This window comes from Amia ocellicauda, chromosome 17 (assembly GCF_036373705.1).
Source record: "Amia ocellicauda isolate fAmiCal2 chromosome 17, fAmiCal2.hap1, whole genome shotgun sequence".
Classification (NCBI taxonomy): domain Eukaryota; kingdom Metazoa; phylum Chordata; class Actinopteri; order Amiiformes; family Amiidae; genus Amia; species Amia ocellicauda.
The window spans coordinates 5,283,762-5,297,217 of NC_089866.1; the positions used below are offsets into that span (position 1 = coordinate 5,283,762).

A 13,456-nucleotide genomic window follows, 5' to 3' on the forward strand; every position below is an offset into this window, starting at 1 on the left:
TATGTATCAAATTGCATACATTATTTATCCCCCTGTATGTATATAATGATCTGAAGCCCCTCTATAATAAAGAGAAGGCACTTCACACTCCACAGTGCCAGCCTGCAGCGGGGCAGACCATCGCGACCAACATAGGGGGGCCGGATCTACAATACAGAACTCCAAAGTGGCACCAATGTGACATTACCCATTTGAATCAGGGGTGAAATATAATTAATCAATTATTTAATAACATATCACAGTCTCCTCGATTTAATATTGATCATAATAAACAGAAATGTCGAGCAGTCCACGTCCCCATCCCCCCCTACGAAAGCCCAGTGGTGCGCGTCCAGATGGCCGGTCAGGTGATCTTTTCCGCGTCGCCATTTTGTGCTGCTGCGCCGGTATTTATCAGAGAGGAGACGGAGACTCGCCGCTCACACACACAGCTGCTGTACAGCCTGCGCGGTCCTTTCCACTCCTAGCCTGTAGTTTTTTTTGTTTTGCTCTCGACAAAGGAGACCCGTGACCCAGCGAACACTATCATTTTTTATTTTTTTGTATTTCCTTCGGTGTTTTTTTTTTATTTTACGCTGTTTGAGAAGCCATGTCGTCCACCGCAGCCAGCCCCGAGTACTCCTCCTTCTTCGCCGTGATGGGTGCCTCTGCGGCCATGGTGTTTAGCGGTAAATCATGTTTTGTAAAGTGAAAATCTAACCAGAGATTGGTGTGGTTGTGGTGTCCCGGTGGGGGGTGTCTGGGGGAATTGCGGGGCAGGGTGTGATGTCGGGATGGGGGGCAGGGATGGAGCGCAGTTCGTGAGATGACGTCGCCTTTGACGTCTGGAAGGTGCTTTTCTGCTGTAATTATCGTTGCATGCATTTAATTTAACTGATGATACGGCTTTTCTGGCGAGGTATTTAAAGCATCTTCTGTAAATGGATCCCTTGAACTTGTGCACTGAAAACCGGTGCATCAGGAAGCACAGGCTGGCTGTCACTGTCACCGGGGTTGCTTTGCCCCTAAACCAATGTGACAGATTTGCAGGTGCTTTTCATCAGTATATCCTCCGCAGGGATGCGTTTCGTTCTCCCCTGGATACTCGGGCAGTTGCATTCGCCTTCATGGTCGATAGTCGTGTTTGATCCGGAAACTGACATGAAATGAAGTCGGCTTGAATGCATTTGTGCCGTTGCGTCTGCCCAGCCTACGTCACCGGGCATATCGTACATTTAATAACATCTGCCTCGGGTATTACCCTGTTCCTCCAATCAACGAAATGGCGTCGGTGCATTGCATTGTCACACTGGTTAGTCCTAAGAGAAACCATTTTGTTTTTTGTTTTTAATTCTAGTTTTATTCTTTATCATTTGCGGGGGCGATGTTGCAGCTTCTGCATCTTCGGCCGTTTCCGGAAAGCTTCGTGCTTTCTCGGTTGGTCACTGGCCACCTTCGTCGCCCGTTCGTGTCTCAACCCCGGGCTCTGACGCCATCTTCGGCCGTTTCCGTCAGCGCGCCGGTGTGCGGGGGAGGGGAGTCCCCTCGGTGAGTCATATGACTGCAGGGGAACGACTGGTTTCAGCGAGAAGAGAAAAAAAGGACAGGAAGCCATTTTCCAGGATTGCATGGGTCGTTATATTGCGTGTTGGTGGCGTTGAGTCGGACCCGTGTGGCTCGGTCTCTAGCGGGGCAGGAGCTGCACGACGCCTGCGCTGTGGGCTTGAAGTCGCCTCCAGTTGAAGCGCTCCCATAACCAGTACAGATGCGTAACATGCATCAGTACGAATGTGTTGGCGACCAATAACCCTCAGATGATATTGACAGTTACCGGGATAGCAGGTTTACATCCACATACAATGCCTATTGCAAGAGTACGGTGCTACAGAGCCTAAAAGCAGCATATTCACTTTTTTAAGCCTTGGTTCCTCGTTTCAGGATCACGCACGATTGTGTCAGTGGCCATCTCTGCCAGGGTGTCTTCATCTTAAGGCTCGGAGTCATTTCCTAGCTCAACAACTGTCTTCCTAAAAGCTGCATTTGTGCGACCTCTGTGTCCTGTCGTGGCATCCCCATTCCTGTGCAGTTGCCTTCCTTTAGGTTCAGCAAGGTGTGTGTTCATCTATTGTGTAAAAGTCACACATTCAATTAAGATTGACGTCATCTATAGTTTTTTTTTTTTTCTGAATTAAATTATGCATTCCCAACCTCCTCCTCAGCTGAGCTTCACAGATAAGTCTGTTTAATGGGTGTTATCAGGCCTAGCATGAAGAGAGTAGAAGAAGAAAGGAAGACGCTGACCTCTCCTTTCCAGTTACATCACATTATCTGCAGCTTGCATAGCTGTATGTGGCTTATGGTCTGCATTGTGTGTAGGAGGTATGTGTTATTTAATAAAGACCTGTCACCCTCAGGCATTAAAGGAGTTAAATACAAGGCACTGTTCTTTATATGCTGAAAATGTCACTTGGGAATTGATTTGCTTTTGATTAAATAAGCATTCCTGGCCAGGTATGTGGAAGAACTATTAAGGTCTTGTGGAAGGTGCTTGTGTATCGCACGCCTTGCTTCATAGTCAACCATAGAAGTGCAAGTGGTAAAATCCTGTGGGTTGTTTTTACATGAATATCTTTAAACTCAAGGACACTGTGTTCTGCATTTATACGCAAGATAACATGCCCAGTTATATTTAGAGACTAAGTGAATTTTCATTTGCCTTTATATTTATTAGCAGATGTCCATCTCCAGGACTTGTATATATTATAGTTTGCATTGTCCACAATGATTGTATAAGATGTGCAAGGCATTCTTTACATGATACATCTTGTACTCTTTCATTTTATGATAACATACGTAGGGACACGTCTGAGATCTCAAACCAGAATGTTCTTAGGCCTGCAATATATTGCTTTGCTTTCACCTTAAATGATCCCTTAAAGGTGTAGAGCAGTGTTCAAATTAATTTTAATTGTAGTTTTGTTTTTAAATGGGGGTGGGACCCTAATGCACTATTCATTTTGATCCTGGCTTGCAAACAAGCTACTAGGCTTTTAATATCCTGAAATTAATTGAGAAAATATGGCTGTCTGATTTTAATATACAGAGAAATTGATTGTAACAAATGTTATGTCTGCCTGGAGTCTTTATAAATAAGTAGTTGACCAGAGCTGCTTGATTTTGATCACTTTGTCTAGGAGGGACAGATGGTGAATTAGCTGGCAAGGAGTGTGGGTTAGAGATTTTATGCTCTGTTGAGGATGGAGGAGTTGATTTATAAGGAAGGATCATGATAATCTATGTAAGAATAATATATTTTCATGGTACAAAGTACATTTTGTATTGTATATAGTTAGGCGTTCAGTCTGTGAGGCAGTAAAGGAGAGGGGGTGGGGAATCTAAAGATGTCAGATTCTAGTTGATTGAACTGAGTTAAGATGGTAGGTCTGTAAACCTGTACAGATGTTAAGGCTTGTGTCCCCAGGAGGCCTTGGCATATTCCCCAGTGTAGGCTGGACAGGTCTGTTTCTGGCTGTGGTTGGCCTGCGTGCTTTATTAAACCGCTCCGCTCTTTTGCGTAGCTGTGCAGGCACGTGCGATGACCTAGTAACATCAAACCCAGCAACGCGTGCTCGTTATGTTACGCTTGGCTATGCATTCAGAGATGCCTACCCAGGCCCTGCGGTAATCTACGCTAGAGGTTTTCCCTGTTTCGGTTTCTTTCATTTTAGTGGAGACTCGTTTTCAACAACTTTTTTTAACCCTATGTGATATCCTTCAACCATAGATCTGGATCTTTGCTATGCCATTGATCTAAATGAATACCTTGGGGGTTACATTTAAATCATTAACTAATTTGTCCTGAAGTTTCTTTCTCTCTTGCAGCCTACAGGAGAATGTGGGTATGAAAGTGTTGGTGTAGTATGTATCGCACAGGTGAAAATTTTCGACCCACAGTTGGTTTGCTCGGGGGAACATAACAGTGAGAAGGTGCTCTAACACAACGGTGAGAGCCAAGCTTGGAAGTGTGACAGTGAAAATTAGATTCCTAATTTTGGGTTGGGGTAAATGTTATAAACTGAAGAGTTTATTTTACCAGGAGACCGATTTTAACTAATCAGAGTTTATTAAGCTAATCCTGTGTTGAGGATTTCCTGATCTCAACAAAGGGCAATAGATGAGCATGTAAAGATTTCCTTTGATTATTAATGCTTCTCTGTGCTATTAACGGGACAACTCCTCTGATGGGCATTTTCACGTCTCTATATACAGTACTTAAAGTGAAGAGGTGGAAGAGCCCATATTCTTGTGGCTGGTGCCAGATGTGATTAAGACCACACGGAGAGTCTTGGCCTGGCCTGGCCTGGGGTTCAATAGTGACTGTCTATGACATTGGGCTCTGCTACATCTATTGCAGAAGATTTCCCCTTGTGTACAGTCTGTAACATGATTAACATGTCTGTGGGAGAAGGCAGCAGAAAAGCATGAGCTTTGCAGGCTGCTTGTAGAATTCCCCCTCCTTGTTTGTGTGCACCTTAAACTATAGCAACACAGGATTTGGACAGTTATTTATGAGTCTTTACTGCTATTGTCATCCTCATCTATGCTTCAGTGCACAGCTTGACACCTGGACGTCATGACCGTAAAATGCTTGTGGAGTTGGAATAGTTACATATAAGCATTTTATGTGTAATGCCAAAACAAAATCCATTTTCAAATCCACACTTCAGTTCAGGCCTCTTGCATAAACCTGATGTCCATCCCAACTTCACTCTGCCTTCCTTCTGTGGTGTGTGAAGGTCGTATGACTTGGGATTTATTCCTAAACCTGTTCATTCCACGTCTATGAAAAGATCAGAGCAGTAGGGTTCTTGAATATTTTATTGATGTATTGGTTTTATTCTACTCTGTTGCCAAATTGTTCTCCCCCATTCAGTAGGTCCATGAGCTGTCACTTCTCACTTTTCTGTCCCCCTGCACAAAATATAAATCGGTGATCTTATTTCATTTTAAGTGTAAATTGCAGGATTAGGATTAAAACCTGGGGCTTTTAGTTGCTTGCTTGCTTACTATACCATTTGTATACACCTTTTACCAGGTGCATGTTTTTTCCTCAATATATTTTCATTTTACAAAGAGCTTTAACTGTTAAATGCCAGAAAACTGGTACAATTTAATTTTGGAAAGGTAATGTGATAACGAGACTTCCCTTGTGCATTTGTGACAGCCTTGCTATGAATGTAGTGATCTCTAGAGTTCATCTAGTACCGAAATGTGACATTTGTGCGTCTTCCACTGTGATGGCAGGCTGGGACAGGGACAGGGACGGCTGAGCCAAGTCTTCAGCAAGTCCTGTGTTAATGTCATGTTGGGTTATTCATCTAGGAAAATGTGTCCGATTTCCTTGAAGCTGCTCATTAGTTTATTTATTAGGCCATTAAACTGGCTGAGCAGTGTGGTAGGAGGATTTCACAGCGTGTGGGAGTGACTAGTGCAATGTTTTAAAGCCCCTAGAAAGCATTTTAAAAGCACAAACTAAAGCACCGTTTAGGTTACTGCACTGGAGTGTTTTGTTTGTTTTGGGTTGGGTTCCAGTCTTCAGTTTGCTTACAGAAGATGCATTTCTCCTTAATTGTTTCATCCTTGTACAGTTACCAGCATCTACAGGTTCTAACATTAAGCCTGATGCTGAGGAACAAACATTTCTCATTTGTTATTATGAATTTTATCCTAAATTAAATATCAGACTCTTCTACCCCCCCTTACATTTGATGGATACATTCAAAACCCTACATTTTCACCTTGGCTTTATACCTGCCTTTGCCAATAGAACTGACAATGCCTTCACAGTGAAAAGCTTTCCAGCAAGCACTTCAGCTTTTTTTTTTTCTGGGACCATTCACATGCCGCTCTGTAGGAATCTTAACAGGATGCTCTTTTCTTCCATTGGGCAGGGAAAGCTGAAAACAAACCTTTGTACCATTTCTACTTAACATCAACCAGTCTCGGGTTTGTACATAAACCAGAGACAATGAGAGGGTGAAAGGTCATGTTTACTGGTTAATCTTGCAGATCAATGTTGATAGTTCGAGCCATTGCATTTCCTGAATTACTTAAATTGTAGACCTTTCGAAACCCTTAACTGCATTTTGGAAATATCCCCTCTGTAAGAGCAGGGCACTGCCTGGGCCTGTCCTCATTGTGAAAAGGTGTGTGAAGAAATTGCTGACTGACTTTAGCAATTGATGAGGAGCACTTTTTTTTTAAGACTGGTTGATGGTTATATTTAATACAACCCACTGTAAAGATGTATAATCCTTGTATGTGTAGTTTATAATAAATGAATCCATTATGTGAAGGGTGTCTTGCTGTATAAGAGATGTAGTCTTTACAGCCAGAAGCGATCGGCTTCACTTCAGTCCTCTTGCCCACACTGCACGAGATGACCTCTCTTATTGTACGAAACCCCTCTTTCCCCGATTAACTCGCATACCAATAAAACGGTTTAGTGATTTCCCTATGCATTTCCCTGGTGTTCTTCCTGTTAAAAACCTGTCCCTTGAAACTGCCTTCAACATGGGAGGATTGCATTCACACCTGAATTGAATACTGTGCAAGGCTGTGATGCCATGTGTCAGCACTGTGCCTTACGCAGAATTACAGCACAGTTCTCGGGATCACGGGCTGAGAAAAGTAGGTTAGTTACGCTATGAATTATTGCAGAGGTCTGTAATTACAGTAATTGCCGGGGCAGGAATCGCTGAATTAAGATGCAGACTGCTAGCAGCAGTAGTATTGTAGGCTTATTTTAATCTGTTTCATCCTTCTGTGACACTTTGTTATATATAGAGAACTACCTTTTTATAGCTCAATGCTGAGAAAGGGGAACACATTTGTATTGATAGTCGTAGTGGAGAAAATGTAGGTCATCGCAGTGCTTTTGTAAAAGTATGTTTCTGTGTTGCTGCAAGATGCATCTTCTCATAACTAATTTTTCCTAATCATTGTTTTGATTCATTCTTATAAATTCAGTCTTTTACTTTAGATCCAGGAATCCACTTGTGCCCAATATAAGCTCCAGAGAATGGGTATTGTTAGTGGAATGCAGAATAGCATTTCTGTTTGTCCTTGTATTGATCAGCTGCTCATCTAATGGCAGCCTCCCAACTTGTCAGTTCACCTATCTGCACATTTAATAGGGGTTTGGACTTACTCTTGTAGCCATCTGTTGCAGGGTTTGCCAAGGAGCACTGTTTGGAAGCACCGTGTCTGTTGTGAGCTCTGCATTACACTACGCACACCCATACAGGTCTCTGTCTGTAGTATAGCAGAGATCCCACCTCTTACTTGGAACAGTTTTAGAAAATATCCTAATTTTAAAATGTCTGCTGCATTACTGATGCTGTGGTATGAGTCCCATTTAACAGCCTTGATGAATGGAGAATTAAACCTGACAGAAGCCCTTGCCTTTGGGAACCTTCCTACTTCCTAGAAGTCCGCAGGCTTTTGAGCAGAGCCGGCGGGAGTCCTCTGCATGCTCAGATGTCATCCCTGGCTTCATTGTCTACTTGGCTATAGAGCTGTTCCCTTTTCTGAGCTCTGTGAGTGGTTAAGTCTTATCAACACCATTGAACTCCGGGTGTTTTCCTGTTTTTTATTAAATGATCAATCATCCTAATCTGAAGGCTTCTCTATATATTCATTGTTTTATCTTTAACTGAATCCTGAGCCTTGTGCTCTTAAATCCGTGCAGCAGTTGGGAAGGGGGTCTTGGTGTCGGCTGTTGGAAGCCTTACCTGTAATTGTCTGCAGCATGGTATCGCTAAGATTAATAGCCACCTGCGTCAGTGTTTCACCCTGCGAAGGAGCCTGCATGAATGCAGAGGCTGTGCAACCTGTGTGAAATTAATCACTGGCAGCAGTACAGCCCTCTGAGTCACAGCAAGAGATCTGAGAGGCTCTGTATCTATTCTCCTATAAAGCCACACATTGTTGTGCAGGAGGAGCTGAGGTTAACACACTGTAACACATTGTACTTGGGTTTCCACGGTTATTAAACCCACTCCTACCCATATCTGGTGGTATAGAGGATCGAACCCCCATCCCAAGAATAAAAAAATTAAATAAAAATAAATAATGGCCTATCTGCTATGATATGAGAACTATTGAATCCTGTCGGAATGGGGTCTCTAAGCCGAGTACAAACCAGGTGTAGTTAAAAATGGATGCCCTTGCTAATACTGTTGGTTTCACAATCTGTCCAGGTGTCTAGCTCTGTTAGTTTATAACGGCTGAATCCAGGCAGTCGGGGTTGGGAGCAGTGTGGTCCAGGAGCCGCTGCAGGTCTCGGGGATCTATGGACGTGTGTGGAGTGAACAGCAGATGATATTGCACTGTGGAAGCTAATGTCAGTGTCTCTCTCCTCTCTGCAGCTTTGGGAGCCGCGTATGGCACAGCGAAGAGCGGGACCGGCATCGCAGCCATGTCTGTCATGAGGCCCGAACTCATCATGAAGTCCATCATCCCTGTAGTCATGGCGGGTATCATAGCCATCTACGGCCTGGTGGTAGCAGTGCTGATTGCCAACTCCCTCTCAGAAACTGTCACGCTCTACAAGTACGTCCGCCGTTGTACAGGGCTCTCGAATCCTATAGCAGGGTCTGGATACTGTTGGGGGTGGGATTGCAGGAAGTGTTTATCCAGGGCCAGGAGCATAAACATGGACTAAGTCTGTGTCTTGGTATAAGTCATCCTAACAATCAACCCTGTTAAAATTGGTAAAACCCTTTCCTTAGACTGGTCTTGCTTAGTCAATCATGCAATGCGTTATGGGGAATTTTAAGAAGCTTTAAGAAAAAAAAATTAAAACCTGATGGATGCTTCTCTAAAACCACTACCAGTAACTGAAAATCTGTGCTATTTATTGACCTTTACTGCAGAATAATGTATATACTTTGGGGGTAATTCTCAGAAACTAGCACTAATGCTCTCCAACACAAGGTGTGGGATACAATCGCAAACGTACAGACCACACACTGCGGATTGACGCATAACAAGACGCGCAGAAGCGATGGAAGAATATGCCAAAACAATATCTGGGTATTGGAGGAGGATCTCGCTCAAAACTTAAACGGATCTGCGGTGGAAAGAAGTTTTAAGGGAGTTTAAGAAGTTCGGGCGTTTTAATCTGAATTTATTATGTGCACGAGAGGAACAGCATAACGCAGAACTCAAAGCATGTTAGGCCAGCATGACACTGTTCCCCAAAAGTTTTAAGGACAGAATGTTTATATTTTTCTCCCACAGACCACAGGATTGGTTATTGAAATCTTTGGGGGAGGAGTCTGTTTGGGGGGGATTGCCGGTGGCTGTCCGTACAGTGTCTGAGCCAATGGGAGGATCCGTCTGAGCATCAGTGACCGTATCATCAAAGTCTCGGGCCAGTTTAACTTTAAATTCAATGATGGACTGAAAAGTTAGCCTCCTCATCCCCAGGCTAAGTCTTGGTCTCAATTTTTATGCAATGGACTAACTTGCATTACACTAGTCTAACTGAAATGTATATAATATGTGTTTTATGCAACTGGCCCTCAGGGGTGAGGGACTTAAATCTCTCCCCCTGTGTTCATGTTTCTCAAAGGTAATTGGTGGTTGTGTTCTGTCATGTTTGTGGAAGAAATGTATCTTTCCAGAGATGCTTAACGTGCAGCCCAGGGGTTCCCAATAGATGTGATCAAATATGCAGCTTCTGTGATCTTTGCATATGTATGTGTGGAAGTTCTGCAGTGATTGCATTGGATAACTTTAATATCAGGGGTATCTGTGAAGTAACTATAGGGCCACTCATTCGAGGAGGTGTGTGTGTGTGTGTGTGTGTGTGTGTGTGTGTGTGTGTGTGTGTGTGTGTGTGTGTGTGTGTGTGTTGAGGGGGATAAATCTTGGGGCAGTTTGATCTTTCAGCTGGTTTGTGCCACCGACTGCTCTTCCCCTGTGCTGATCGTCTCGCCTGTGTGTGTCATCCTCAGGAGCTTCCTCCAACTGGGGGCGGGCCTGAGCGTGGGTCTCAGCGGCCTGGCGGCCGGCTTTGCCATCGGCATCGTGGGGGACGCCGGCGTGAGGGGCACAGCGCAGCAGCCCAGGTTATTCGTGGGCATGATCCTCATCCTCATTTTTGCTGAAGTCTTGGGGCTCTACGGGCTCATCGTTGCCCTAATCCTGTCCACAAAATAAACGTCCAGACCTGCTGCTAAATGGAGGAAGAAGGAAAAAAAAAAAAAGAAAACGGCTCCTTAATTATTCTGGTCTTATCTCCACCATGTGTACAGTTGTCTCAATTTGGTAGTCAACCTCTTGTAAATGCGCAATGTACGTTAGTGATTTGTCTGTCCTGTGTGTGTTTAGATATGCATTTATTTTACTTTTTTTTTTTTTTTTTCTTCCAGGTTAGTCGGTCATCCGTTTTCCTATTTTCTTGGGAGAACTGACTTAAAGACTAACCTTTTGGGACAGTTTCCAATTTCCATATTGATGTTGAGGAATTAACTGTACAAATATGGAATAGTTTTGTTTTTCACTGATTTTATTTATGAATTTTTGAAATGTTCATAAAGCTGTTTAAATGGAGCAAAAGTCTTTATTGAATTCCCCATGATATATATATATTATAAATATATCTATGTATAGTTAGAATATTGCACAGTGGGTAATTGTCATAAGTGCTTGGAATTCCTCTGGATGTAATAATTGGTTAAAAGGAGATTGCCTTTAGTGTCCTGATATGGAGTGGGAGTTCTGTGTGTGTTTTAATCTAATGCTGACATTCTCGAAACACTTGTAACATGTTTTCCTGTAGTACAGCTGTTTGATTGCATTTAAGGTGTACCCACTGATGGGTTTCACAGGTCTAATTTCCAAATAAATTTCCTCAACTTACCACACCTCCTGATTTTATTGCATTTAAAAATGACCCATAAAGAATGGCAGAAATGGAATGCACTGTGTTTTTATTCTCTCTCCACATTCATGCTTCTCGGCTTGCAAGTCAGCGGTGTTTTCACAAGCCGTTGCCCCAGCTCTGCCTTCGGCGTCGTTTTGCATCCTGAGTAACTGTCCGCGTAGATGTTTTATTGCGTATGCTCGATGGAAGTCCTGACTCTTCTCTCGCGCGTCTGTTGCCTTCCTTCAGTCTGCCAGTCTAGCGAGAAACCCCTTTTGGTAAGAAATCTTTTTGTGATGGTTTCTGACGGCAAAGTGTTCTTTTCACCGTCCTTTGGATGTATATTTGTGCAAAATAACGTTCCTGATTTTCATTGACCCAGTATTTTGACAGTGTAAAGCATTTTTGCATCAAGTTTTAAAAACCTAACTGGGTCTAAAGTTGTGGGATATTTGCAAGTGCATGTTTTGAAAGATGTAAAAAGCTACATTCAACTACTGTAAAGTGAACTTCAGATGTTTCTCGCTGTCCAATTGTAGTGTAGCCCCCTGCAGTATTAAATAGTTTTGTTATTTTCATGCTTAACTGCTTCTAGTCTAATCTTGAATATATTTTCATGAACTGTGGTCAATAAAACTGTAGGATTAGTTACCTGTAAAACTTTTGAAAACTGATCTTTTAACACCCTGCTTCACTGAATCTGAGAGAGAAATTAACATATTGGTTACTTGCTAATTATAATATTCCATGTGTTGGATGCAGTCTCTATTCTTCCTGTGTGAAGGTGAACAAACCCTGTTATTCAGGTCACCAAGAATGTATCATTTAAAATAAGGAATTAACCTGAAAATTACAAATAAATGTAACTGGGTGTATTTCCCCTGTCAGTTTTCATAACTGATTTGTGGCTGCTACTGTTACACTAATCTGTAATCCAATTGGTGAATTAGATGCGTACACAGGGTTTGTCACCACTATGTGGAAACCATTTGTTAATAATTTGATGGGGAAATATTGGCTAATAAAAATACTCCTGTCAGCTCGATGCTATTTTGGGCTTGGGTTTTATGTACACTTAAGTATGATGTATTTAAAATGATAATGCAGTTTCTCATTTTAATTTTGTTTTGGGCATCTGGCAATTGTATTTGAGATTCTACATTTAATGGCATTTACAGTTAAAAGGCTATAATTGTACAGTGATATTAGTGACTATATTAGCCACATACTAAAATGATTTGATGCAATACAGATTAAAGTCACTATAGATTATGAATATAAGAATTGATTCACCCTGACCCAGTCCTTCTGAGCTCCATTTCAGAAAGCACTGCCACCAGTTGTGCTGCTGATTTCACTATTCTTCAGGTCTGTGTAATTCTTGTATTCTAGAGGTTTCAAACTGAAAACTGAGCAAGTTGTGTTCATTTCACAGGCACCTAGTGTGGCTGGTCAGTTGCACTCAGAGCCCGGGACCATCTTTCTGAATCTGCACTGCATTGACAACCACCATGAATGAATGAATGGCCTTTGACTGTGTGACGGGCGAGCATGTGGGAGGTTTGATTCAATACAGGCCCTTGGGTTGTAATTGCATCTACAGAGACTTTAAATAGATCAAAAGGAAATGGCGCATTCAAGTCAAATGTAATAAACACACCCCTGAACCTGGAAAGCTGTGCTTCTCTGGGCTTTAGATTACTGGATGACATTTAGTCATCGTTGCCCTCCAAGATCAGCACTGAAGACCAGATATTTAAAGCCAGAGCCCAGTGGTTCTGACGGGCCACAATAAAATGTAAAACCTTAGATTTCAATAGTTTAAAAGCTGTGAATAAGGTTATATTGGTTCAGTTAAGCAGTTCCTGGAGCCCCAGTCCATTGGAAGTACCCATCCCGATTTGTAAACCATACACAGCACTTGACCTTCGGATTCAGCTCAATCAATCCATATCGAGCGGTTTCAATGTAAACGCCAGGGTGAAAAAGTAGTCGGCTGGTTTCCAACTCTTCCACAGCTTTAACGGTAGCGTGGATCGGGCACATGTGTGGTTTCACAATCCTCTCACCTTTGAATACGGCCGTGATGCTCGGCGGCGTCTGCAGCCCCCTGGCGCAGCTCTGCAGAGGGTGGGGGAGCAGCGGTCACAGAAGGACGGGAACATTGTAATCGATGGCGCTGACGGTGCAGCAGCAAACCCAGCCAGAGGGCCCGTGTCACATCCTGCAGCCGACGTGCGCTGATGAGCGTGCTGTCACACGGGCCCGGCGAGGCAACCTGAGTGCTGGTGGCCGTTTACCCATTTCTAATTGCATAATGACATTGCAACACCATTTTAATCGCTTTAAAGCAGGTTGCTGTGAGATGGAGCTCACCACACCAAGACAACATAAAATGACAATTTGGTTTTCAAGACAACGAACACCAACTGAAAGTGTTGCTTCCCTCCAACAACTATCAGAGCAAATATCTAGCAAAAGAAAACAAATAAACTCATCCTACCTTTCTGTTCCAGGGGATCATTATATAATAAGCTTGTGTCC

At 42.9% G+C, this 13,456-nt stretch overlaps 1 protein-coding gene across 1 annotated transcript; it reads left to right on the plus strand.

Annotated features, from left to right (window-relative positions):
* Positions 1 to 368: 368 nt before the first annotated feature.
* LOC136713128 (V-type proton ATPase 16 kDa proteolipid subunit c) lies at positions 369 to 10,908 on the plus strand. The gene is made up of 3 exons (XM_066690096.1): positions 369 to 668; positions 8,409 to 8,592; positions 10,002 to 10,908. Exons 1-3 carry the CDS (start codon positions 590 to 592, stop codon positions 10,204 to 10,206), a joined length of 468 nt encoding a protein of 155 aa, XP_066546193.1. The 5' UTR covers positions 369 to 589; the 3' UTR covers positions 10,207 to 10,908.
* The last annotated feature ends 2,548 nt before the right edge of the window (positions 10,909 to 13,456 follow it).

What these genes read in the sequence shown, in the direction of transcription:
- LOC136713128 (XM_066690096.1), top strand. Translation starts at nt 590, where the DNA reads ATGTCGTCCACCGCAGCCAGCCCCGAGTACTCCTCCTTCTTCGCCGTG. An exon ending in TGCGGCCATGGTGTTTAGCG is followed by an intron (nt 669 to 8,408) that starts GTAAATCATGTT and finishes TCCTCTCTGCAG; the next exon opens with CTTTGGGAGCCGCGTATGGC. An exon ending in GAAACTGTCACGCTCTACAA is followed by an intron (nt 8,593 to 10,001) that starts GTACGTCCGCCG and finishes TGTCATCCTCAG; the next exon opens with GAGCTTCCTCCAACTGGGGG.